Source organism: Symsagittifera roscoffensis, chromosome 1 (assembly GCF_963678635.1).
Source record: "Symsagittifera roscoffensis chromosome 1, txSymRosc1.1, whole genome shotgun sequence".
Lineage (NCBI taxonomy): Eukaryota > Metazoa > Xenacoelomorpha > Acoela > Convolutidae > Symsagittifera > Symsagittifera roscoffensis.
In genome coordinates, this window is record NC_087062.1 from 46,498,193 (window position 1) to 46,525,380 (window position 27,188).

At 36.5% G+C, this 27,188-nt stretch overlaps 1 protein-coding gene across 1 annotated transcript in view; it reads left to right on the plus strand.

Moving 5' to 3' along the window:
• The window catches only part of LOC134857675 (uncharacterized), a 247,315-nt gene that overhangs the window by 155,724 nt on the left and 64,403 nt on the right, over nucleotides 1-27,188 (plus strand). Inside the window, exon 2 of the mRNA XM_063873747.1 lies at nucleotides 21,033-21,086. Within this exon, the coding sequence (XP_063729817.1) occupies nucleotides 21,041-21,086 (46 nt within the window). The 5' untranslated portion in view covers nucleotides 21,033-21,040. The remainder of the gene's footprint in view (nucleotides 1-21,032; nucleotides 21,087-27,188) is intronic.

Genomic DNA, 27,188 nt, shown 5'->3' on the forward strand with positions numbered 1-27,188 from the left:
GTTAAATTAAACTAAACATTTTATTTTAGTGAGTTTAAGGTAAATAAGTTTAAACTTAACTTTCCGAGTACCAGTACAATTAGGTGTCAGTAAAAATGTTGAATCTTTTTCTATACAAGTGCTTGTATGATAAGACGAATGCAAAGTGACAGTAATTCTCGAATGCTGTTTTCTGAAATAATACAGACGCAGTTAAATTGCTTGAATCCAAAATAAACTCTTGGTGGGTAGATGATGGAAAAGTAGACGGTAACGTAACTACAAAATAGCGCTCGAGACTTTAAGAATTTACTGAAAACGAAAAAAACATGGCTCAAGCCGAAACTCAAGCCAAAAGTGAACTTTGTTTTCTGAAATGGTCCAAAATTACGCGGTACAATACAACCATAGGTCAATTTCAAAAATTATGTCCAAAAATAAAAGTCAGATAGAAAGATCAGCTTAAAATTTTGGGCGCTCCTTCGGGCGAATCTTTTCACAAGCAAATGATAAAAAAGAAAGTTTAGTTGAAATTAAGTTTATTGAGTTTAAGCTTTCCCAGCGCCAGTGTATTTAACTGTCAGTAAAAAAAAAATTAAAAGTTTCAGAAGTTGAGTGCTTGTTGTCGTAGGAGGGGACGCAGCAAGGTGACACACTACGACAACAATTGAGTCCAAATTTTTTTGGCTGAGAATATCGAACATGTCAATCGAAAAAAATTGTAAAGTCAAAAAAATAGGTACCAGCAATTGACCAGTAAGATATAAAAATCGCAGAAATTTAGGTGCAAGTGAAAATTACGAAAACCTTACGTAAAAACGTTTAAGTTTAATTAATGGGGAGCTTTTTTTTTCTTGCTCAGACACAATTTGTAGTCGTTTTTGTTTTTTATGATGTTTTATGGTCTTTTCTGATGTTTTTAGAACGTCTGTAAACCATTTATATCTATTTACCTGAGCATAGACATAGTTCCGAAAACAATCAAATCCACATTTAAATTTTTTTTCCTAACAATTTATGTGCATTTGTAGACCCCATAAAAGCTAAAAGCCTGGATTTGAACTGTTTTACCCGCACGAGGGCGAAGTTTTTCAAAACATTTAGCATTTCGTAATTTTGATAAAGAAAAGTGAAAAGGTTTTTGAAAAAAAATTAGCTTTCTTAATTCAAACTCTGATAATTTCATGTGGAAAATGTTCCATAGTGTGGCTGCCAATTCTCCTTCACACAGTGTGAAATACCTCGACGCAGAAAAAAAAGTATTCGAGGCACATCACAATTATACCAGAGCTAGCCTTGAACCTCAACCAAGTAAACAGGGACAAAAATCTCGTGAAATTGCTCGATAGAAGCCCACTGAGGGAAGAAAATAATTTTCTGTTGTGGCACAACGTTATCAATAGTTCTCTGACCAGCCACAGAACAAACATTTTTCCCCTAGTCCAAACGAAGTTCTCATCAATAATCTAAAAGACAGAAAGGACCATATTTGAGCCATCTATATACAGATACATGAAGTTTTTAATTGTTTTTTGAAGAGTCACATAGTTTTTCAAGCCTATTTTTCCTGTAAATGTTGTATGAGCCGTACACCAGGAAGAAGTAATGTGAATTGGTTTGCAGGCAAAAAGTAAAAAGCAAGGAAATAATTAATCAATTTCCACTTGGATGCCATTTTTCTTGTTTTTTGTTTAATTTTTTGTAAAACGAAGTTTTTCTCATCAAAATTGAACTTTTCTTTTTAATTTAAATTTTCACTCTGCTGTGATTATACAGAGATTACAAGTTTAAGGCGAACTCCTGCTTCGCCTTAAACTATGTGCATTTGTAGACCCCATAAAAGCTAAAAGCCTGGATTTGAACTGTTTTACCCGCACGAGGGCGAAGTTTTTCAAAACATTTAGCATTTCGTAATTTTGATAAAGAAAAGTGAAAAGGTTTTTGAAAAAAAATTAGCTTTCTTAATTCAAACTCTGATAATTTCATGTGGAAAATGTTCCATAGTGTGGCTGCCAATTCTCCTTCACACAGTGTGAAATACCTCGACGCAGAAAAAAAAGTATTCGAGGCACATCACAATTATACCAGAGCTAGCCTTGAACCTCAACCAAGTAAACAGGGACAAAAATCTCGTGAAATTGCTCGATAGAAGCCCACTGAGGGAAGAAAATAATTTTCTGTTGTGGCACAACGTTATCAATAGTTCTCTGACCAGCCACAGAACAAACATTTTTCCCCTAGTCCAAACGAAGTTCTCATCAATAATCTAAAAGACAGAAAGGACCATATTTGAGCCATCTATATACAGATACATGAAGTTTTTAATTGTTTTTTGAAGAGTCACATAGTTTTTCAAGCCTATTTTTCCTGTTAATGTTGTATGAGCCGTACACCAGGAAGAAGTAATGTGAATTGGTTTGCAGGCAAAAAGTAAAAAGCAAGGAAATAATTAATCAATTTCCACTTGGATTCCATTTTTCTTGTTTTTTGTTTAATTTTTTGTAAAACGAAGTTTTTCTCATCAAAATTGAACTTTTCTTTTTAATTTAAATTTTCAATCTGCTGTGATTATACAGAGATTACAAGTTTAAGGCGAACTCCTGCTCAGGTAATCATCGCGCATTTTGTTTTTGTGCCGTTCTCGACGTCATTGCAATGCTTCTTGCGAAAACAGTTTAGGATTGTTGCCGGATTGGTCTATATTATTCCACATAAAAACCAAACTTCTGCAAAAGTTTTTGTAACTGGTCGGCAATTTCATGGTATTCATTCAATTAAGGTATCATCTTTACAAGACTTATGCAAATCCTGTCATAACATGGTGTCCTAGTTAAAAGTCCGAAATTTTCCCGATATAGATAGTTAAAAAAATATAGATGAAAGCTAATCAGCCAATCAAGAAGACGATTCGAAGATTTTTTCAGTAAATGAGGGCTTTTTTTCAAGTTCTCTGTATTGAAAAAAGTGCTCCTCTTAAATTGCTGCCCTTTTGATGTCAGAAACTGTAATTGAGTCACTCTATAAATAAACACTAAAATTTGTAGTGTAAACTTCCACAATGTCTCTAGTCTTTGGCTGTTTTCCATCGAAGATAGTTTTCCATCGGAACACTACCCGATCTGACCAATTTTCTCATATTTTTGCATCCATGGTTTTATGTTAGAGCCAAATTTTTTGTTGCATTGCTCCTAGTTTGAGTTATTCCTAAACACCCAATGAACTGTTTCATCAATCACATTTCTTTGTTTTTTTTCAAGAGGCAACACTTCCTTGGCCATTTTGAAAATCAACCCTTCTGATGAAAGAAGCTTCAATTCTTACCAGGATAAGTTTGGGTTACAATAATCGAATATAATACAGCGTAAAAAGATAAGAGTAATTAATTTAGGAAAAAATGGTAATTTTGCTTCCAAAAAACTGATGCGATAAGAGGCTAAAGATCTACAATACGTATTCTAAGCTGCCTTTTACTCCCTTAGCTTTCCAATTTAAAAAAGTTGACAGTATTTCCAGTTTAAAATGGCCGAAGATACAGGCAGCATTGCGAAACTTTTGTCCTGCTAAGCAAAACAACGTACTCTGAATTGTTTGTACTTTTCTAGTTACAATTTATTACAGTTAGGACGGTGAAGGAAGATCCTGAGGAGGTGTTTTAAGCAGCAATGTTACTGCTTCTCAATTTACAGTTCACAATAGAGACACCGAAAAAATCTGGAAAGCCGGAGTTCCTTGATATACAGATTACTACTGCCACAAACAGGAACGGTAACTGTGGATGGGCTCAGAATCCAAAAGATACAGGTACAAGCTAAGTTCAAGAATTTGCTCCCATCTTGACCGCAAGAAAAGTGTGATTGAAGGATCTGTTCACCTTGTTTCCCGCAGTACGTCCACATGGAAGAGTTTTGATAAAGCGATGGAAATTAACCGTAAGCAGTGGCTGGTTAACCGAATTCAGGTTGGTCATCAGGGTTGCATTGCGGGGAAAAAACGAAGAGAAGATGGCTGAGAAACGGAAGACCCGTGATAATAGTAGCGATTCACCGACCATCTTGATAGTCTAATGCCAGGAAAATCACAATCAGACATTTGCAAAACCATTGCGCGATTTCACCAACGCGCAGATATTTTTCACGACGAGGAAAATAAAAAGTTTTGTGGCTCTTTGCGAGCCTGCTTTTCGAGTGAATTGAAATCACAACTGGTTTACAGATTACAATATTGTGGTTGCAAACCCATCTATGTTGAACAAAGGGTCTTACATCATACTGCATAGATTGAGGAAAACCTAAAAGACTATCCTTCTTTTGGACAGCTTATAAGTGTGTGAGTGATAGTGGTGAAACGAAGTTTAATTGGATGATAATCAATCAGGCCGCCAGCAACATTAAGTTAATAATTTTAGAAGGGCTGCTTATCAGGAAAAAGATGCAGGTAATAACCATTGATGTTTTCATTGGTTAATTTTTCATATTACCTTTTGTTTTAATTTTTTTTTCATCGAATAAATGACTTGTAGACACCATTTATATCATAATCCTCGATCTTTTCGCATAAATTAGCTGGAGTTCTATAATCTGGAGATGCACAAAACGGCTCGAAACGTTTGCTGAATTTGGCAATTTAACGCACTGTTAAATTCAACTTAAAATTTTTTAAGTGATTTTAAGGTAAATAAGTTTAAACTTAACTTTCCGAGTACCAGTATATTTAGGTGTCAGTAAAAATGGAGAATCTTCTCCTATACAAGTGCTTGTTATGATAAGACAGAATGAAAATTTTTTTTCCTAACAATTTATGTGCAATTGTAGACCCCATAAAAGCTAAAAGCCTGGATTTGAACTGTTTTACCCGCACGAGGGCGAAGTTTTTCAAAATATTTAGCATTTCGTAATTTTGATAAAGAAAAGTGAAAAGGTTTTTGAAAAAAAAATAGCTTTCTTAGTTAGTTCAAACTCTGATAATTTCATGTGGAAAATGTTCCATAGTGTGGCTGCCAATTCTCCTTCACACAGTGTGAAATACCTCGACGCAGAAAAAAAAGTATTCGAGGCACATCACAATTATACCAGAGCTAGCCTTGAACCTCAACCAAGTAAACAGGGACAAAAATCTCGTGAAATTGCTCGATAGAAGCCCACTGAGGGGAGAAAATAATCTTCTGTTGTGGCACAACGTTATCAATAGTTCTCTGACCAGCCACAGAACAAACATTTTTCCCCTAGTCCAAACGAAGTTCTCATCAATAATCTAAAAGACAGAAAGGACCATATTCGAGCCATCTATATACAGATACATGAAGTTTTTAATTGTTTTTTGAAGAGTCACATAGTTTTTCAAGCCTATTTTTCCTGTAAATGTTGTATGAGCCGTACACCAGGAAGAAGTAATGTGAATTGTTTTGCAGGCAAAAAGTAAAAAGCAAGGAAATAATTAATCAATTTCCACTTGGATGCCATTTTTCTTGTTTTTTGTTTAATTTTTTGTAAAACGAAGTTTTTCTCATCAAAATTGAACTTTTCTTTTTAATTTAAATTTTCACTCTGCTGTGATTATACAGAGATTACAAGTTTAAGGCGAACTCCTGCTCAGGTAATCATCGCGCATTTTGTTTTTGTGCCGTTCTCGACGTCATTGCAATGCTTCTTGCGAAAACAGTTTAGGATTGTTGCCGGATTGGTCTATATTATTCCACATAAAAACCAAACTTCTGCAAAAGTTTTTGTAACTGGTCGGCAATTTCATGGTATTCATTCAATTAAGGTATCATCTTTACAAGACTTATGCAAATCCTGTCATAACATGGTGTCCTAGTTAAAAGTCCGAAATTTTCCCGATATAGATAGTTAAAAAAATATAGATGAAAGCTAATCAGCCAATCAAGAAGGCGATTCGAAGATTTTTTCAGTAAATGAGGGCTTTTTTTCAAGTTCTCTGTATTGAAAAAAGTGCTCCTCTTAAATTGCTGCCCTTTTGATGTCAGAAACTGTAATTGAGTCACTCTATAAATAAACACTAAAATTTGTAGTGTAAACTTCCACAATGTCTCTAGTCTTTGGCTGTTTTCCATCGAAGATATTGCTTAAGGATCGGAACACTACCCGATCTGACCAATTTTCTCATATTTTTGCATCCATGGTTTTATGTTAGAGCCAAATTTTTTGTTGCATTGCTCCTAGTTTGAGTTATTCCTAAACACCCAATGAACTGTTTCATCAATCACATTTCTTTGTTTTTTTTCAAGAGGCAACACTTCCTTGGCCATTTTGAAAATCAACCCTTCTGATGAAAGAAGCTTCAATTCTTACCAGGATAAGTTTGGGTTACAATAATCAAATATAATACAGCGTAAAAACATAAGAGTAATTAATTTAGGAAAAAATGGTAATTTTGCTTCCAAAAAACTGATGCGATAAGAGGCTAAAGATCTACAATACGTATTCTAAGCTGCCTTTTAATCCCTTAGCTTTCCAATTTAAAAAAGTTGACAGTATTTCCAGCTTAAAATTGCCGAAGATACAGGCAGCATTGCGAAACTTTTGTCCTGCTAAGCAAAACAACGTACTCTGAATTGTTTGTACTTTTCTAGCTACAATTTATTACAGTTAGGACGGTGAAGGAAGATCCTGAGGAGGTGTTTTAAGCAGCAATGTTACTGCTTCTCAATTTACAGTTCACAATAGAGACACCGAAAAAATCTGGAAAGCTGGAGTTCCTTGATATACAGATTACTACTGCCACAAACAGGAACGGTAACTGTGGATGGGCTCAGAATCCAAAAGATACAGGTACAAGCTAAGTTCAAGAATTTTCTCCCATCTTGACCGCAAGAAAAGTGTGATTGAAGGATCTGTTCACCTTGTTTCGCGCAGTACGTCCACATGGAAGAGTTTTGAAAAAGCGATGGAAATTAACCGTAAGCAGTGGCTGGTTAACGGAATTCAGGTTGGTCATCAGGGTTGCATTGCGGGGAAAAAACGAAGAGAAGATGGCTGAGAAACGGAAGACCCGTGATAATAGTAGCGATTCACCGACCATCTTGATAGTCTAATGCCAGGAAAATCATAATCAGACATTTGCAAAACCATTGCGCGATTTCACCAACGCGCAGATATTTCTCACGACGAGGAAAATAAAAAGTTTTGTGGCTCTTTGCGAGCCTGCTTTTCGAGTGAATTGAAATCACAACTGGTTTACAGATTACAATATTGTGGTTGCAAACCCATCTATGTTGAACAAAGGGTCTTACATCATACTGCATAGATTGAGGAAAACCTAAAAGACTATCCTTCTTTTGGACAGCTTATAAGTGTGTGAGTGATAGTGGTGAAACGAAGTTTAATTGGATGATAATCAATCAGGCCGCCAGCAACATTAAGTTAATAATTTTAGAAGGGCTGCTTATCAGGAAAAAGATGCAGGTAATAACCATTGATGTTTTGATTGGTTAATTTTTCATATTATCTTTTATTTTAATTTTTTTTTTCATCGAATAAATGACTTGTAGACACCATTTATATCATAATCCTCGATCTTTTCGCATACATTAGCTGGAGTTCTATAATCTGGAGATGCACAAAACGGCTCGAAACGTTTGCTGAATTTGGCAATTTAACGCACTGTTAAATTCAACTTAAAATTTTTTTATTGATTTTAAGGTAAATAAGTTTAAACTTAACTTTCCGATTACCAGTATATTTAGGTGTCAGTAAAAATGGAGAATCTTCTCCTATACAAGTGCTTGTTATGATAAGACAGAATGAAAAATTTTTTTCCTAACAATTTATGTGCAATTGTAGACCCCATAAAAGCTAAAAGCCTGGATTTGAACTGTTTTACCCGCACGAGGGCGAAGTTTTTCAAAACATTTAGCATTTCGTAATGTTGATAAAGAAAAGTGAAAAGGTTTTTGAAAAAAATTTAGCTTTCTTAATTCAAACTCTGATAATTTCATGTGGAAAATGTTCCATAGTGTGGCTGCCAATTCTCCTTCACACAGTGTGAAATACCTCGACGCAGAAAAAAAAGTATTCGAGGAAAATCACAATTATACCAGAGCTAGCCTTGAACCTCAACCAAGTAAACAGGGACAAAAATCTCGTGAAATTGCTCGATAGAAACCCACTGAGGGGAGAAAATAATTTTCTGTTGTGGCACAACGTTATCAATAATTCTCTGGCCAGCCACAGAACAAACATTTTTCCCCTAGTCCAAACGAAGTTCTCATCAATGATCTAAAAGACAGAAAGGACCATATTCGAGCCATCTATATACAGATACATGAAGTTTTTAATTGTTTTTTGAAGAGTCACATAGTTTTTCAAGCCTATTTTTCCTGTAAATGTTGTATGAGCCGTACACCAGGAAGAAGTAATGTGAATTGTTTTGCAGGCAAAAAGTAAAAAACGAGGAAATAATTAATCAATTTCCACTTGGATGCCATTTTTCTTGTTTTTTGTTTAATTTTTTGTAAAACGAAGTTTTTCTCATCAAAATTGAACTTTTCTTTTTAATTTAAATTTTCACTCTGCTGTGATTATACAGAGATTACAAGTTTAAGGCGAACTCCTGCTCAGGTAATCATCGCGCATTTTGTTTTTGTGCCATTCTCGACGTCATTGCAATGCTTCTTGCGAAAACAGTTTAGGATTGTTGCCGGATTGGTCTATAATATTCCACATAAAAACTAAACTTCTGCAAAAGTTTTTGTAACTGGTCGGCAATTTCATGGTATTCATTCAATTAAGGTATCATCTTTACAAGACTTATGCAAATCCTGTCATAACATGGTGTCCTAGTTAAAAGTCCGAAATTTTCCCGATGTAGATAGTTAAAAAAATATAGATGAAAGCTAATCAGCCAATCAAGAAGGCGATTCGAAGATTTTTTCAGTAAATAAGGGCTTTTTTTCAAGTTCTCTGTATTGAAAAAAGTGCTCCTCTTAAATTGCTGCCCTTTTGATGTCAGAAACTGTAATTGAGTCACTCTATAAATTAACACTAAAATTTGTAGTGTAAACTTCCACAATGTCTCTAGTCTTTGGCTGTTTTCCATCGAAGATATTGCTTAAGGATCGGAACACTACCCGATCTGACCAATTTTCTCATATTTTTGCATCCATGGTTTTATGTTAGAGCCAAATTTTTTGTTGCATTGCTCCTAGTTTGAGTTATTCCTAAACACCCAATGAACTGTTTCATCAATCACATTTCTTTGTTTTTTTTTCAAGAGGCAACACTTCCTTGGCCATTTTGAAAATCAACCCTTCTGATGAAAGAAGCTTCAATTCTTACCAGGATAAGTTTGGGTTACAATAATCGAATATAATACAGCGTAAAAAGATAAGAGTAATTAATTTAGGAAAAAATGGTAATTTTGCTTCCAAAAAACTGATGCGATAAGAGGCTAAAGATCTACAATACGTATTCTAAGCTGCCTTTTACTCCCTTAGCTTTCCAATTTTTAAAAGTTGACAGTATTTCCAGTTTAAAATTGCCGAAGATACAGGCAGCATTGCGAAACTTCTGTCCTGCTAAGCAAAACAACGTACTCTGAATTGTTTGTACTTTTCTAGCTACAATTTATTACAGTTAGGACGGTGAAGGAAGATCCTGAGGTGTTTTAAGCAGCAATGTTACTGCTTCTCAATTTACAGTTCACAATAGAGACACCGAAAAAATCTGGAAAGCTGGAGTTCCTTGATATACAGATTACTACTGCCACAAACGAACGGTAACTGTGGATGGACTCAGAATCCAAAAGATACAGGTACAAGCTAAGTTCAAGAATTTGCTCCCATCTTGACCGCAAGAAAAGTGTGATTGAAGGATTTGTTCACCTTGTTTCCCGCAGTACGTCCACATGGAAGAGTTTTGATAAAGCGATGGAAATTAACCGTAAGCAGTGGCTGGTTAACCGAATTCAGGTTGGTCATCAGGGTTGCATTGCGGGGAAAAAACGAAGAGAAGATGGCTGAGAAACGGAAGACCCGTGATAATAGTAGCGATTCACCGACCATCTTGATAGTCTAGTGCCAGGAAAATCACAATCAGACATTTGCAAAATCATTGCGCGATTTCACCAACGCGCAGATATTTTTCACGACGAGGAAAATAAAAAGTTTTGTGGCTCTTTGCGAGCCTGCTTTTCGAGTGAATTGAAATCACAACTGGTGCAGATTACAATATTGTAGTTGCAAACCCATCTTTGTTGAACAAAGGGTCTTACATCATACTGCATAGATTGAGGAAAACCTAAAAGACTATCCTTCTTTTGGACAGCTTATAAGTGTGTGAGTGATAGTGGTGAAACGAAGTTTAATTGGATGATAATCAATCAGGCCGCCATCAACATTAAGTTAATAATTTTAGAAGGGCTGCTTATCAGGAAAAAGATGCAGGTAACAACCATTGATGTTTTGATTGGTTAATTTTTCATATTATCTTTTGTTTTAATTTTTTTTTCATCGAATAAATGACTTGTAGACACCATTGATATCATAATCCTCGATCTTTTCGCATACATTAGCTGGAGTTCTATAATCTGGAGATGCACAAAACGGCTCGAAACGTTTGCTGAATTTGGCAATTTAACGCACTGTTAAATTCAACTTAATTTTTTTTAAGTGATTTTAAGGTAAATAAGTTTAAACTTAACTTTCCGAGTACCAGTATATTTAGGTGTCAGTAAAAATGGAGAATCTTCTCCTATACAAGTGCTTGTTATGATAAGACAGAATGAAAATTTTTTTTCCTAACAATTTATGTGCAATTGTAGACCCCATAAAAGCTAAAAGCCTGGATTTGAACTGTTTTACCTGCACGAGGGCGAAGTTTTTCAAAACATTTAGCATTTCGTAATTTTGATAAAGAAAAGTGAAAAGGTTTTTGAAAAAAATTTAGCTTTCTTAATTCACACTATGATAATTTCATGTGTAAAATGTTCCATAGTGTGGCTGCCAATTCTCCTTCACACAGTGTGAAATACCTCGACGCAGAAAAAAAAGTATTCGAGGCACATCACAATTATACCAGAGCTAGCCTTGAACCTCAACCAAGTAAACAGGGACAAAAATCTCGTGAAATTGCTCGATAGAAGCCCACTGAGGGGAGAAAATAATTTTCTGTTGTGGCACAACGTTATCAATAATTCTCTGACCAGCCACAGAACAAACATTTTTCCCCTAGTCCAAACGAAGTTCTCATCAATAATCTAAAAGACAGAAAGGACCATATTCGAGCCATCTATATACAGATACATGAAGTTTTTAATTGTTTTTTGAAGAGTCACATAGTTTTTCAAGCCTATTTTTCCTGTAAATGTTGTATGAGCCGTACACCAGGAAAAAGTAATGTGAATTGTTTTGCAGGCAAAAAGTAAAAAGCAAGGAAATAATTAATCAATTTCCACTTGGATGCCATTTTTCTTGTTTTTTGTTTAATTTTTTGTAAAACGAAGTTTTTTTCATCAAAATTGAACTTTTCTTTTTAATTTAAATTTTCACTCTGCTGTGATTATACAGAGATTACAAGTTTAAGGCGAACTCCTGCTCAGGTAATCATCGCGCATTTTGTTTTTGTGCCGTTCTCGACGTCATTGCAATGCTTCTTGCGAAAACAGTTTAGGATTGTTGCCGGATTGGTCTATAATATTCCACATAAAAACCAAACTTCTGCAAAAGTTTTTGTAAATGGTCGGCAATTTCATGGTATTCATTCAATTAAGGTATCATCTTTACAAGACTTATGCAAATCCTGTCATAACATGGTGTCCTAGTTAAAAGTCCGAAATTTTCCCGATATAGATAGTTAAAAAAATAATGATGAAAGCTAATCAGCCAATCAAGAAGGCGATTCGAAGATTTTTTCAGTAAATAAGGGTTTTTTTTCAAGTTCTCTGTATTGAAAAAAGTGCTCCTCTTAAATTGCTGCCCTTTTGATGTCAGAAACTGTAATTGAGTCACTCTATAAATTAACACTAAAACTTGTAGTGTAAACTTCCACAATGTCTCTAGTCTTTGGCTGTTTTCCATCGAAGATATTGCTTAAGGATCGGAACACTACCCAATCTGACCAATTTTCTCATATTTTTGCATCCATGGTTTTATGTTAGAGCCAAATTTTTTGTTGCATTGCTCCTAGTTTGAGTTATTCCTAAACACCCAATGAACTGTTTCATCAATCACATTTCTTTGTTTTTTTTTCAAGAGGCAACACTTCCTTGGCCATTTTGAAAATCAGCCCTTCTGATGAAAGAAGCTTCAATTCTTACCAGGATAAGTTTGGGTTACAATAATCGAATATAATACAGCGTAAAAACATAAGAGTAATTAATTTAGTAAAAAATGGTAATTTTGCTTCCAAAAAACTGATGCGATAAGAGGCTAAAGATCTACAATACGTATTCTAAGCTGCCTTTTACTCCCTTAGCTTTCCAATTTAAAAAAGTTGACAGTATTTCCAGTTTAAAATTGCCGAAGATACAGGCAGCATTGCGAAACTTTTGTCCTGCTAAGCAAAACAACGTACTCTGAATTGCTTGTACTTTTCTAGCTACAATTTATTACAGTTAGGACGGTGAAGGAAGATCCTGAGGAGGTGTTTTAAGCAGCAATGTTACTGCTTCTCAATTTACAGTTCACAATAGAGACACCGAAAAAATCTGGAAAGCTGGAGTTCCTTGATATACAGATTACTACTGCCACAAACAGGAACGGTAACTGTGGATGGGCTCAGAATCCAAAAGATACAGGTACAAGCTAAATTCAAGAATTTGCTCCCATCTTGAGCGCAAGAAAAGTGTGATTGAAGGATTTGTTCACCTTGTTTCCCGCAGTACGTCCACATGGAAGAGTTTTGATAAAGCGATGGAAATTAACCGTAAGCAGTGGCTGGTTAACCGAATTCAGGTTGGTCATCAGGGTTGCATTGCGGGGAAAAAACGAAGAGAAGATGGCTGAGAAAGGAAAGACCCGTGATAATAGTAGCGATTCACCGACCATCTTGATAGTCTAATGCCAGGAAAATCACAATCAGACATTTGCAAAACCATTGCGCGATTTCACCAACGCGCAGATATTTTTCACGACGAGGAAAATGAAAAGTTTTATGGCTCTTTGCGAGCCTGCTTTTCGAGTGAATTGAAATCACAACTGGTTTACAGAATACAATATTGTGGTTGCAAACCCATCTATGTTGAACAAAGGGTCTTACATCATACTGCATAGATTGAGGAAAACCTAAAAGACTATCCTTCTTTTGGACAGCTTATAAGTGTGTGAGTGATAGTGGTGAAACGAAGTTTAATTGGATGATAATCAATCAGGCCGCCAGCAACATTAAGTTAATAATTTAAGAAGGGCTGCTTATAAGGAAAAAGATGCAGGTAATAACCATTGATGTTTTGATTGGTTAATTTTTTATATTATCTTTTGTTTTAATTTTTTTTTCATCGAATTAATGACTTGTAGACACCATTTATATCATAATCCTCGATCTTTTCGCATACATTAGCTGGAGTTCTATAATCTGGAGATGCACAAAACGGCTCGAAACGTTTGCTGAATTTGGCAATTTAACGCACTTTTAAATTAAACTTAAAATTTTTTAGTGATTTTAAGGTAAATAAGTTTAAACTTAACTTTCCGAGTACCAGTATATTTAGGTGTCAGCAAAAATGGAGAATCTTCTCCTATACAAGTGCTTGTTATGATAAGACAGAATGAAAAGTGACATAATTGCTCAAATGCTGTTTTCTGAAACAAAACAGACCCTGTTAAATTGCTTGAATCCAAAATAAACGCATGGTGGGTAGATGATGGAAATGTATTCGATGACTAAAAAATAGCGTCGAGACTTCGAAATTTTACTGAAAACGAAAAAAAAACATGGCTTAGGCCGAAAAAGTGATCTATGTTTTCTGAAATGGTCCAAAATTACGCGGTACTATAGAATCATAGGTCAATTTAAAAAAGTGTGTCCAAAAATAAAAATCAGATCGAAAGATCCGCTTGTAATTTTGGGTGCCCCTTTGGGCGAATATTTTTGCAAGCAATTGATAAAAAAGAAAGTTTATTTGAAATTAAGTTTATTGAGCTTAAGCTTTCCAAGCGCCAGTGTATTTAACTGTCAGTAAAAAAATTTAAAATTTCAGAATTTGAGTGCTTGTTGTCGTAGGGCAGAACGCAGCAAGGTGACACCCTACAACAACAATTGAGTCCTAATCTTTTTGGCTGAGAATATTGAATTTGTCTTTCGGAAAAATTGTAAAGTCAAAAAAATAGGTACCAGCAATTGACCAGTAAGATATAAAAAATCGCAGAAAATTAGGTGCAAGTGAAAATTACGAAAATCTTACGTAAAAACGTTTAAGTTTAATTAATGGGGACGTTTTATATTTTTTCCTGCTCAGACACAATTTGTAGTCTTTTTTGTTTTTCATGATGTTTTATAGTCTTTTCTGATGTTTTAACGTCTGTAAACCATTTATATCAATTGTATTTACCTGAGCATAGACATATTTCCCAAAACAATCAAATCCACATTCAAATATTTTTTTCCTAACAATCTATGTGCAATTGTAGACCCCATTAAAATTAAATGCTTGGATTTTGAACTGTTTTACCCGCACGAGGGCGAAGTTTTTCAAAACATTTCGCATTTCGAAGTTTTGATAAAAAAAGTGAAAAGACTTTTGAAAAGAATTTAGCTTTCTTAATTCAAACTCTGATATTTTCTGTGGAAAATGATCCATAGTGTGGTTGCCAGTTCTCCTGCACACAGTGTGAAATACCTCGACACAGAAAAAAAAGTATTCCGGGCACATCACAATTATATCAGAGCTAGCCTTGAACCTCAACCAAGTAAACAGGGACAAAAATCTCTTGATATTGCTCGATAGAAGCCCACTGAGAGGAGAAAATAATTTTGTGTCGTGGCACAACGTTATCAATAATTCTCTAACGAGCCACAGAACAAACAATTTTCCCCTAGCCCAAACGAAGGTCTCATCAATAATCTAAAAGACAGAAAGGACCATATCCGAGCCATCATATACTGTCGAAGGAAGGGTGCCCGAAACGTAATGCCGTTATTGGTAAAACGGGGATTCTGGCCATTTCGAGGGAAGAATTTCCGGTCTCTAAACTAAAGCAGAAGTAATCAGGCGAGATCATCGAAGGGTACTGCGAGCTCCACCAACAACACGGACTCGATCTTTGCACGGACTCGATCTTTGAAAAACTAAAATCTTTGCGCCTGGTGTGGGAGCACAAGGAGCGGTTGACCGAGCTGATTTCCAAAAGAAGAAGCAGCTGGAGAAAATCTTCACAGACCCGGCGCATGGCACAGGCGAAACATGTAGCAGCGGATAGACAGCAGAAAGAGGACAAGCCGGACCCTCAAATAGGTTTTTGGATTTGCGCTGTTAACGCCTTGTGAGTTTTTGTTTCTCGTGGCCAGCAGTGCAATGAGCACTAACCACCAATATTCCTGAGACTTACACTCAGAAAAAGATTTTTTTTTTGGAAAAACTTATTGATTTACGCAAATTACCCGATTAAATATAACAATAATCAAAATCGACCTAGTTTTCTGAGAAAATTCCTTGTTATTGATATATTACCAAATTTTTCCGGTTCAGGATACCTGAAAATGGGTGTATTTGGACTTAGTGGCTCATAGTTTTCAGTTTAAGCTACTTGGGATAGAGATGGCTAGGAAAAAAGAGGATAGTGGCAGGGCAGCGGAAGACTTGGGCAAGATAGGGGACATAGTAAGGAGAGCTATTGATGAGAGGTTATGGCCATCGATCATAAACTATGTTCTGCGTCAAGCAAGGGACAACGCTGTAGCCACCCGCCTCAATCATTCTAATAAAATTGAGACGTAAGCTGATATGCAAGATAGTTCCCTAGGAGTAATACACAGAAAAGCGATAAATGTACTAGATGAGATAAAATTGACGGGATGGGTGGAAGAGTTATGGTCTATGGGGCCTGAATATCCAGTCCGAGACAAATCGAATTAAGTCCGTTTTTAACAGTCAGGGATTTATTTTGTCGGAACTGAAGAAGCATGACGTGCCTGGCAAAAAATTATGTGAAATTGAAGCGGCTGCTAGGTGTTAGACAAAAAATGTCCGCCAGACTCCATGTGATAGGGGAATTGAAGAAGCTAGGAAATATCTCAAAAACACCGAACTAGTGGCGTTGCCTTTTGAAAAGGGATTTGGGTTTTTTATTATGACAAAACACTCATTTGAAGCAAAACTGGTGCAATTAATTGAATCAGAATGAATCAGAATTTTTACATGGCTGTTATTTATTTCCAATTTTAAGTGCAACAAAATAATATGTGGAGATGGATGGAATGGCCCTGGGTGCCTCCCTGGCAGTCAATCTGACAAAACTTTGTTTAAAAGACTGAGAATTTTCTGGATAGAAAGATTGATATCAGAGAAGACATGAACGGAAAATGTCCAAAACGCAATAGAGGAGTGACTTTCAGAACCAAGGCAGTGGAATGTAAGGCTTGTTTGATTTGGTACCATAAAGATTGTGGTGGCTTTTCAGATGAGAATTAAGGCATACAAGAAAAATTTGGTTCTGCATATTGTGCAATGATAGGCGTGAATGTGAACTGATCATAGCAGACTTGAAGCTTTTCCTACGATGCGTAGACGACCGTAGACAATTTTGCGAGGACTATAAAGGGCGACCCTTAGCGTGGTTTTACAAGTTGCCAAGAAATTTTACCCTAACTTACAGTTCACACTTGAAAGACCTAATAAGAACGGTCATATGGCTTTTTTGAACAATAATATAAATGTAAATGGGATAAAGTAAAATAAAAAAAAATCGGTGATACCAAAAACAACGGACACTGGCCTGCTTCTAAGCTTCAGAAGTTGCGCACCACTGCAGTACAAGAGAAATATAATAGAGGGTGCGGTGTACAGGGTTTTTAATGAAACATTGATGATCAGTAGACAGCAATGGAAGGAAAATCAGTAGCCAGAGTAGTGGTCATCCGAAATTGAGTCGGAAACACTACGCAAAGCTCTTGGGGCAGAATTACACCAACTAAAACGGAAACTGGGGTAACAAATGACAAGCGTGACGAGAAAGTTCCAATGCTCATGCTTCAAAATTGAGGAAAAAAAGTCAATTGTTTGCAAACAGGGTGCGCAACATCACCAACGCACTAATCGTTATTACGACCCGGAAATTGAAAAGGGCGCTTCCCTCCTTTTGTTCGTCATTCTGCCGTAATCTGAGATCTAATGTGGTCTACAAACTGTCTTGTTGTGGTAATTCAACCTATGTTGGACAAACTGTTCGCAATGAGGCTCTAAGGATTGAGGAACATGAGAAAGAGGGATCGCCATTAGGCATAGACATACATCAGTGTGGGGAGGAAGCGGCCTCAGCACAGTTGAGTTGGAAAATGAAAGAAGAGGCAAAAAACGCGTTGAAGCTCCTAACATTGGGAGCGCTGCACTGCACATTAGGAAACTGAGGCCCGGGATTAACACGCGGGATGAGCTCAGGAACAGGGTGCTAACATTTATATTTTAGTCCAAAAATTTTTTTGGCTTAACGAACGTGTCAATCGCAAAAATAAAAATCGAACAACCAGTATAAGGAAATTTTTAGTTGGGTTTAAAATATCGGAAATTCAAGGGAAAGGAATAATAACGAAATTCTCATGTTATTATACTTAAATTTAATAGGTGGAAAGAATTAATTTTTGTTTAGAACCACTTCATTGTTTTCAAGATGTTACAACGTCTGTAAATATTTGTATATCTTTTGTATGAACCTGATGATGGACATGGTTTCGAAAACGTTCAAGCTCAAGAAGAAGAAGAACATTTTAATTTTTCTTCGTTAAAATTTCGGAGGTTATTGATGTCTTGTCGTCATTTAGATTAGTTTCTTATAAAAGAAATAGTTCTCTAAAACAACAAAACATTATGTACAAATATATGTACAAAATACAAATATACAATGATAAAAAAAAGAAAGGAAGCTAAGACGAGATAAAATCAAGGCTCAGAGATTAAAAAAAATGTCTTCAAGAGAGTCAGTGGGCTTTATTGTCCCAAGAACGGATGCCGCGTTCCCAATCTGAAGTGCTACTGAAATACGCTATTTTAAGAAAGATGGTGCACGAATTTCATGGTTGGCATCGGTAAGGCGTCTATCAAGATCACGAATAAATTTAAGGGTGTCACTGCCGCAGTCTGCCTGTGTCTCAAAGGCAACTACCTGGAAATAATATCCATCTCGGACTAAGGGCTCATATTTCTTCGATTTCAGATCTTCAGCTTCAGTGGCAGCTTTATCGGTATAGAAGTCACCACCATGGAGCCTGGAGGGTGCTAAACCATCTACAACCGTAGCATCCCAGACGAGAGAAGACCCACGAATCCAAGGAGTCAAAGAAAGTCCACCAGGTCTCTTGAAATCAGTGCGGCTAACACCCGGTGGTTCCAAAATGGAGTGTATTTGAAGAGTGCCAAGTCAATTTTTGATTATTTGATTCAACATAGAGTGTCTGGCGAACCTCCCAACGCTGCGAGAACAAGACAAACCATGCCAGACCGAGTGGTTCAAACCTAGCGACTGACAGGGTAATGCATTCAATCAAGCAGCAGGAAATTTATCCTGAAAGCACAAAAAACGCTTCTTACCAATGTCGTCAAGACTATCAAGAAGTTCGGTAGATAACATTTGTAGATCGAAGCTGTCCAAGACTTCTGAAGCTCAGGTTGTGACGGCACATTCTGTAACCCTGTTTTGGATGAGCAAGAGATGAAAACCAAGGTAATGTCAGCTTCATCTCCGATGTCAAACTTACTAAGAATGGTTTGGGTCAGGCTACCACAACCAACCGCAGACGCAAGAAATGCGGGAAGCGCGAGATGGAAAGCAGACTTCAGACCAAGACCAACAGAAGAAGAAGGCAACAGAGACTGCAGCTGGCTGTTAGCATCGAGCCTAACATTGTCACATCGAGAAAGAGCGCTCACAACTAGTTTGTCGTACTCACGAAGAAGATCCTCCTCCTTGAAGCTGCACGCAGTTCGCAAAAAGTACAACAATTTGGGAAGACTCAAACAGTTTCTAAGCAGAAAAAGCGCGTGGTGGCTATCGACGTTTTCGAGAAAGTCACACAAGTTGTCGAGTTCTTGTTTTTTCCCAGTAAGAAGTGTCCTCAGATGACAGGGTCTTCAAGATCAGTAACTTCAATCTTCGGACAGATTCGATTAAAATCAGATAAAATTGAGACTTTAAGGTCGTCGTCAGGGCAACCCAGAAAGACAAGTTCGCATTTAGACGAGTTCAGTTCCAGACCAAGGTTGGCAGCAGCCTCGATTATTTTTGACAAGTCGGCTTAAGCAACTCCAGCTCTGTCGCCCAAGTTCCCATCAGCAAGATACCAAAAGTTCAAGAGCGAGGAAAGCCGATCGATAATGTCCATGATTCGGTCCGAGAAGAGCGGTGGGCCCTCGGGATCCCCTTGCTGGACGCCAACTTCCGACATAATGACAAAACTCCCGAAAATTAAATAACTTGGAGTTGCGTACGCTAGAACCATGTAATTGTAAATTGCCGGCGACTCGACTTTGACGGTGTCCCGTGGTTTTTCTTGCGAGATGGAGTTGAAAGCATTGCGGAAATCACTCTTGACATAATAAAATCCTCGGGAAGGTCAGTAGACACCAAAGTTCTCACCTCATGGGCCGCCGCTTCAGCTCCTTTGTTACAGCCGTAGCCGAGCTGCAGATGCCCATATCTAGCCTTGCGATTAGTTTTCTCAGTGATTACCGCACAATTAGAGACAAGCCGCCGCAAGGTGTTGCCTACAGCGATAGGAAGCCCACCGCCATCTTTTTTACCGAGCGCAAACAAGTTGGCAGAATAAAGTACGGTCTCAAACTTGGAGGAATGTTCCCTGACGCAACAATGTTCACAAACTGAGCAAGCATGGCTAGAAGATCTTTACCAAGTTCTCCTGTGGCGGGCGAAATGAGGTCCTTCAAAATCTGTGGAGTCAATTTATCGGGACCTCCGCGGAACCGGAAGGGAAAGAGAGAATGCACTTTTAACCAGTTGACTTTCAACTTGAAAGGATTCCTCTATAAAAACATTATGGGAAGTTTGGTGTTCACTTGTTCACATGGAGTATGCCATGATGTTGAAATAGAGCCGAAACTTCAATCGTTGGAAGGCGAAAGCTTTCACAACAAAACAACCACTACTGAAGATGACGCTCGACTTGTCATCAAGGCAAATGGACTCTGGGGAGGCCGATTCAGCCGAACCTTTTTCGATGTAAAATTTTTCAACCCTCATGCTAAATCCTGCCCTAAAACTATATCTGACGCCTACAAATATCTTGAGAGAGTCAAAACATTAAAATACCAACAAAGAATTCTGGATGTGGAACACAGCAGCTTTGTTCCACTAATTTTTGCGTGTACCGGAGGAGCAGCACCGGGCTCTACAAAAACCGTCCAGAAACTAGCAGAGAAACTAAGCGAAAAACGGAACGAATCATACTCGGACACAATTAACTATAGAAGAACAAAGATAAGTTTTGAACTTCTGAGGAGTGCAATCCTCTGCTTTAGGGGGTGCAAAAAACTTAAAAATACATCCAACATAGACAATTCTATCTGTGCTGTAATCGAGGAGGGTAGATTTTAATTGACAATTCTCTTGATGCATTAAAATAGACTTGATTTATTCATAAAATTTTGTCGATGTATTTATATAGCGTTGGTAAGGCCCTATCCAACCTGTGCACGTACCGTCGCATGACGGAAGGGCCCATTTTAATTGACCCCCTTTTTTATTTTTTTTAAAAGGCGCTTTCTCGTGGGGGAGAGAGTTGTCATCCGGATAGCACATGGTTTTCTCCAACTGTAACTTAAGCGGGGTTGGAACCCTCGACATGCGTATTAATTGCAGTTCATCTTGCCGTCTCAGCAACGGCTGATAGCGCACCTACGAGTTGAACATCACAGTAACTGATTCATATATTTTTTAGATAATATGCCTCTATTTGGAAATCAAACATCACCACTGGAAGCTGACATTGGTAAGACTAAGTGCAAATTTTTGAGCCCGTTCCCAATATAAAGCCCGAGTCTATAGCAGAAACGTATGCAGCCATGCCGCAAAGTGATTTTTATTCTAAACTATAGGCTTTTTGTTCTACAGTGCTGATTTAAATTAACCGGACAAAACGCGTAAAACTTGAAATATTAAAACCCGTTTTTTTCAAATTGGGTTGAATTTAGGTGAAAACTTATGAAGACAAAACTTGCTTGAAATTTTAGCAGAATTAATATGGTGTAATTTGTTTTGCAAAATTGGGTCATTTTGGCTTTTCTTAGTTAATCAAAAATTACGCCGAAAATACCCAGTCGATCACAGACATAGTTATATCAAAGTGAGTCCCTTACGTAGCCTAACAAACTTTATTAATGGTATTTTCTCCAAAATGTTGTATAAGTTAATTTATTTTTGTTTGATAGACAAAAAAGGTCGTTTTTACTATATAAATTACCAACTTTTTATTTAAAAACAATTTTTAAACAATTTGCCATTTTTTTTGGAGAATATACCCTTCTTTATGTTGGTTGGGCTACGTAAGGGGCTCACTTTGATATAACTATGTCTTTGATCGACTGGGTATTTTCGGCGTAATTTTTGATTAACTAAGAAAAGCCAAAATGACCCATTTTTGGGGTAAAATTTCGGGCCCGAATTTTGCAAAACAAATTACACCATATTAATTCTGTTGGTGAAAAACGGGTTTTAAACTCAACCCAATTTGAGAAAAACGGGTTTTAAATTTCAAGTTTAACGCGTTTTGTCCGGTTAATTTAAATCAGCACTGTATCTCTATGCTAAAAATTTCACATACAGCTTGGATCTTTATGCTTAAGTTCTCCAATTAAAAATAATTATATGGCCTGCATTGATTCTCAATCTGGTTGACTTGTTCCCCACCCACCTCGATTTTACTTTGCGTTATACTTTCTTTTTTTTTCCTTCTTCTGTGCAGATGTTAGTTTTCTCAATCTGGTTGGCTTGATTCCCTACCATCTTGATTCTCTTTACTTCCAACCAAGTTATACCTTACGATACTACTATGATAGAGTGGTCCCTCGAAGAAGCAACTATGATAGATAGGTCTTGCATGCATTTCGCATGTTATAATTTTGAAAACTAATTTGTGTATAAATTATTCATTCAGATCAAAAAATTGTAATTACTACATCGTTTATACATTGAAATTTGCTCGCTTCACTTTATTTTACGAATTAACTGCCATAATTGGGTTGACTTTTTTGTCATCAAAACCCACTATTGACGTTTTTTTAAATTAATTTTCAACCTTAAAATGGTGAGGGAGAGGTTTAAAGAAGTAGCAAAACATGAAATTTGTTTGAAAAAATACTGCGACATCTTTCTGAATGGCAAGATCATAATTATTAAACGATTTGAGAGCTCTATGTCTAATTCTCAAGGGACCTGGTTATTTTCAAGGGACCAATTTATCATAGTAGTACCTACTTTAATCTTCCGTATCTAAAATAGCCTAGGATTTTGATTGGAATATGCGATGAAAGGACTCCTGACTGTAATTTCGGTTACTATGATGCTTTTGACCTTCTGATTATAAAACTTTAATGAAATTCTAAGGATTTTTTTGACTGGATGAAAGCATGAAAGACAGAGAGCTCTCCAATTTTAACAGCCCAAACTGTAGATGACGAAATAAGCAATTCAATAAAATGATCGATATAGGCCGAACCTCTGCTCGTATTGGCTGCTTGAAATTCGGAAAGAAAACACGTTCAAGACAGATGAAAGAAATCTCACGATTTAACCGAAACAATCCATGTCTCTATTTTCGATTAAATAAATTGAGAAGGTTTGAAAAAATGAGAACGAACAGAATCAAGATTCTTCAGGTTTAGATGATGGCGATTGAGAAGGTTTATATAACATGTTTGACCTTTGCAAAAAGAAATAAAAGATGTCCTTCCCAAACAAATGAAACACTCCCCTGAAAGAATCTAACAGCATGCAGCTCCTCTCGTCTGATAGTAAACCAGACGTAAGACCCATTGATTCTCAGACCAAAACAATCACTAAATGAATAAATTGAGAACTGAAAATGTGGAACAAAATTTTGAAAGTTGCCGAGGTCATTGTTATGGCAATAAGTACGCAATCCCAAGGTTGAGAAAGGCATTGGAAAATCCCGAATTGAAATTCTCTACCCATTACTAAAAATAAACCGTTAAAATCATTTAAACTTCGATTATTTTATACGTTGACAACACTTGATTGATTTCGACAGAAAGAACAACCCAATCGATTCCTCTTGCAATGGCAATATAAGAAGCGATTAATCTGTCACGTCAATGATGAGTGTCGCGTCAATTATGAGTGTCACGTCAATGTTGTACGCGGACGATGGAAGCGTTGCGGCTGATCTAAAGCGCCTTCATGCCATCTCCAATAACCTAGAGCGCTAGAAATAGATTCTTGCTAACCTTTTGTAAAGCGTTCCAAGAACTAATATATCTATATCTATATATCTATCTATCTATCTATCTATCTATCTATCTATCTATCTATCTATCTATCTATCTATACTATATTTAAATGAGTGTGACACGTATCTTGCCATGTTTAAGCGTTTTTTGCAATAGTTAAGGGCAGGGGCGGATCTAGGATTTTCTCGAGGGGGGGGGGGATTTTCAAAAAATTTTCGAAAATTTTGACGACCTTTTTTTTTTTTTAGGCCGATCAGATTGATTTTCCGAGCTCTGCCAAAGCGTTAAAAAGGCCCTGTTTTGGCCAAATTTTCTGCGCCACAGGCAATTTTTTGAAAAAACATGTCAAAAAAGCCGTTTTTGGGCACTTTTTGGAAAATTTTGACAAAAAAACGCGTTTTTTTTGCGCGCGCTCCCCCTCAAAATTAGTATATATTGGCGCCAAAGGCGCCTTTAGAAAAATTTTAGGGTCGATCGGCCAAAAATGGATTTCTTAAAAAGTACCAAAGGGGGGACCCTTTAGGTTGACAGGGGTTCGAATCCCTAAGGGGAGGCGTCCCCACCCCCCCTCCCCCTAAATCCGCCCCTGGTTAAGGGCATAACGTATCTGTGCGCGGTTAAGCTATATCGTATATTGCAATACTGAAGACTTTTTTTCCGATTTTCCAGTTTGAATGAAGTGTTTGTTCCGCCGAGTTAAAAGTTAGCAACACAATAGTGGGATGCTGTCAGAGTTCCCCAGGGGTTGCAAATTTGGTCTCTAATTATGAGTTCCCAAATGCTTTTATTGTACGAGATACGACGGTTTTTGTGATTTTTTTCAAATTCTTCTGGAAAACTCAATTAACAAAACTTGAAATTCCCAACCCTGTGTTTGAGTGCTTGCAGAGTACTCTCAATGATTGCGAACCTTGCCTCTAAATATGACTGCTCAAATCCTTGTAGTTTTTGAGATATGACGTGTTTTATGATTTCTTTTTAATTTTCCGAAAACTTAGATTTTAAAAATTCAAAAAGATATTTGAAAATCCCAATTTTGTTGTTGGGTACTGTAAGGAAACTCTCAGGAGTTTTAAAATCCAATTCTTGCGTCTAAACGCGACTGTAAAATGCTCATAGTTTTCGAGATATGAAGTTTTTGTGATTTTTCCAAAATCTTTCAAAAAACTTGATTTTTTTTTCTTAAATTTTGAAACTTCAATCACTCTATTCGGATGCCGTCAGAATACTCTCGGAGGTTGCGAATCTCACTTTCAAATATAACTGTTCAAATCTTTGTAGTTTAAGAGATCTGTAGTTTTTTTGTGATTTTTCAAAAAAATTTCAGAAACCTTGAATTAATTTTTCAAATTTTGAAATTCCCAACCCTTTATCTGTGGCTGTCAGAATACTCGAGGGGGTTGCTAATCTCGCCTCTGCTTATGACTGCTCAAGTCTTTGTAGTTTACGAGATATGACGCTTTTTGTGATTTCTAAAACAGTTTTCAGAAAACATAAATTCGATGTTTTTTTTTTTCAATTTTTTGTTGAATTTCCCAACCCTTTAGTTGGAAGATGGTCAATAAATTTGGGGAGTTGCGAATCTCGCCTCAAAATACGACTATTCAAATCTGTTTAGTTATTGAGATTTTACGTTTTTTGTGATTTTTTCAAATTTTTTTATTCGCATCCTTGTAATGGGGGCTCTTAGAATATTCTTGGGTACTGTGAGCGTTGCATCCAACTATGACTGCTCAATTTTTTTTGTTTTTGAAATATAAAATTTGCGATTTTTCAAAAAATTTTAAGAAAATTTCATTTTTTTTTCAATTTGGAAATTCCCAACCCTTTAGCTGGGGCTGTCAGAATGCTCGACGGGATTGCGAATCTCGCCTTCACAAATACTGCTCAAGTGTTTGTTCTTTTCGAGATTGGACGTTTTAATAGTTTTTCATTTTCTTTCAAAGTTTACTTTTCTAACCCTGTAGTGGAGTACTCTCAGGAGTTGCAAGTTCTGCGCGCCAATGCGACTGCTCGAATGCTTTTAGTTTCCAAGGTTTGACATTTTTATAGCTTTTTAAATTTTTTCAAGGAACTTAGATATAAAACGCTTCGCAAATTTTTATTATTTTTTCAAAACTTGAATTACAAAAACTCATAGAAAAAAAGAGCAAAATTTGAAATGACGAACCCTGTTATTGGTTGCTGTCGGAGTACACTCAAAGGTTGCTGATTTTTTTGAAGATGCGGTTTTTGATGAGCTCTCAAACTTCGAAGCACCGGAGGTGCGTTACACGCTAGTACTAATTAATTGAGCGAGACATTTCCAGCCATGTTTAAGAAGTTCCTCTGTTGATATGATTAAGAATTTTGAGCTATAGCTACATGTTTTACTTGTCTGTATTTTTTTAGCTATGCTGGGTATATATGTTCAAGCGCTATTGCCAAACTGCGGATTTCCATCTAGCATCGGTTTTTTTGCCTCATCGCAATTTTTCTAAGTAAGCATCCATCTTTGAACTAAATCAACATAGGAACTGTTTAAGAAATTCCTATGTTGATATGATTAAGAATGTTAAGCTGTAGCTACAAGGTTTACGTAGTCTGTATTTAATTAGCTTTGCTGGGTATATATGTTAAAGCGCTATTGCTAAATCGCAGATTTCCATCTAGTATCGGTTTTTTGCCGCATCGCATTGTTTCTAATTAAGCATCCATATTTGAACTAAATTAACGTTTTGTTTCGCCGTTCTGTATATTATTTTTCAAACTCAAGTCAGGGTTTTTGGAGCTTCTCATTTGATGCCTGGTGATTAATTATTAGTCCGTTTTTGTCTCACTTTTTAGTTCTACTCATGATTTTTGGCTTCAGTTTTTATTTAGGTAGCTGAGGTCCTCATGAATTGGTTCACTGGTTATTGCTGCATGGGCTCAGTTGGCTTTAGCTTGTTCTCTTGCTCTGCGGGTGTTATGGAGTCTATAGGGACATGGCATAGTTAGTAGAAGCAATAAGCGTAAAGTTCGTGAACTGGCTCTGCTACAATTATTTTCCTGTAAAATTCCTTTACTGATCTGAAAGGGTCAAGTTAATATCTGTAGGAATTTCAGAGGAAACGTTTGGTTTATAGCAGTTTCAAACTTGTTTGATTAATAGCGCAGGGCCACTGAAAATTGTTAATCATAATAGATCGTCATTGGTAGTCTTTTTTGGAAACGTTCATTTTTTGCTTCAAAATTGCGATTTTTTTACTACTTTTTTATCTTATTTTTATTCTCCAAAAATCTAGCTATCTTGATTACACACATTCATTTTTTCCTATGGTCAAACCACAATAACTGGTTTAATATTATCACACATTCGGTCTATACTGAAGCCTTCTTTCACTCAATTTTTATCAATTTTCGAAGGAGTTTTTTTTAATTTAAAAGAAATCGCATGAAAAACGCTTTCACCAGCGTTAGTTTTATACTGCGACTACTTTTTTTCTCACCTATGTCGCAAGTACTGTTGCCTTATTTACGGCTGTCTGATAGCATTTGCTTTGACATAAAATAGTAAAAAATTGTTTCAAACGACATAACAATCATAAAAGCTCGATTTCAAAAAAACTCAATATATCTATCTATTTTTTTAAATGAAGATTTTT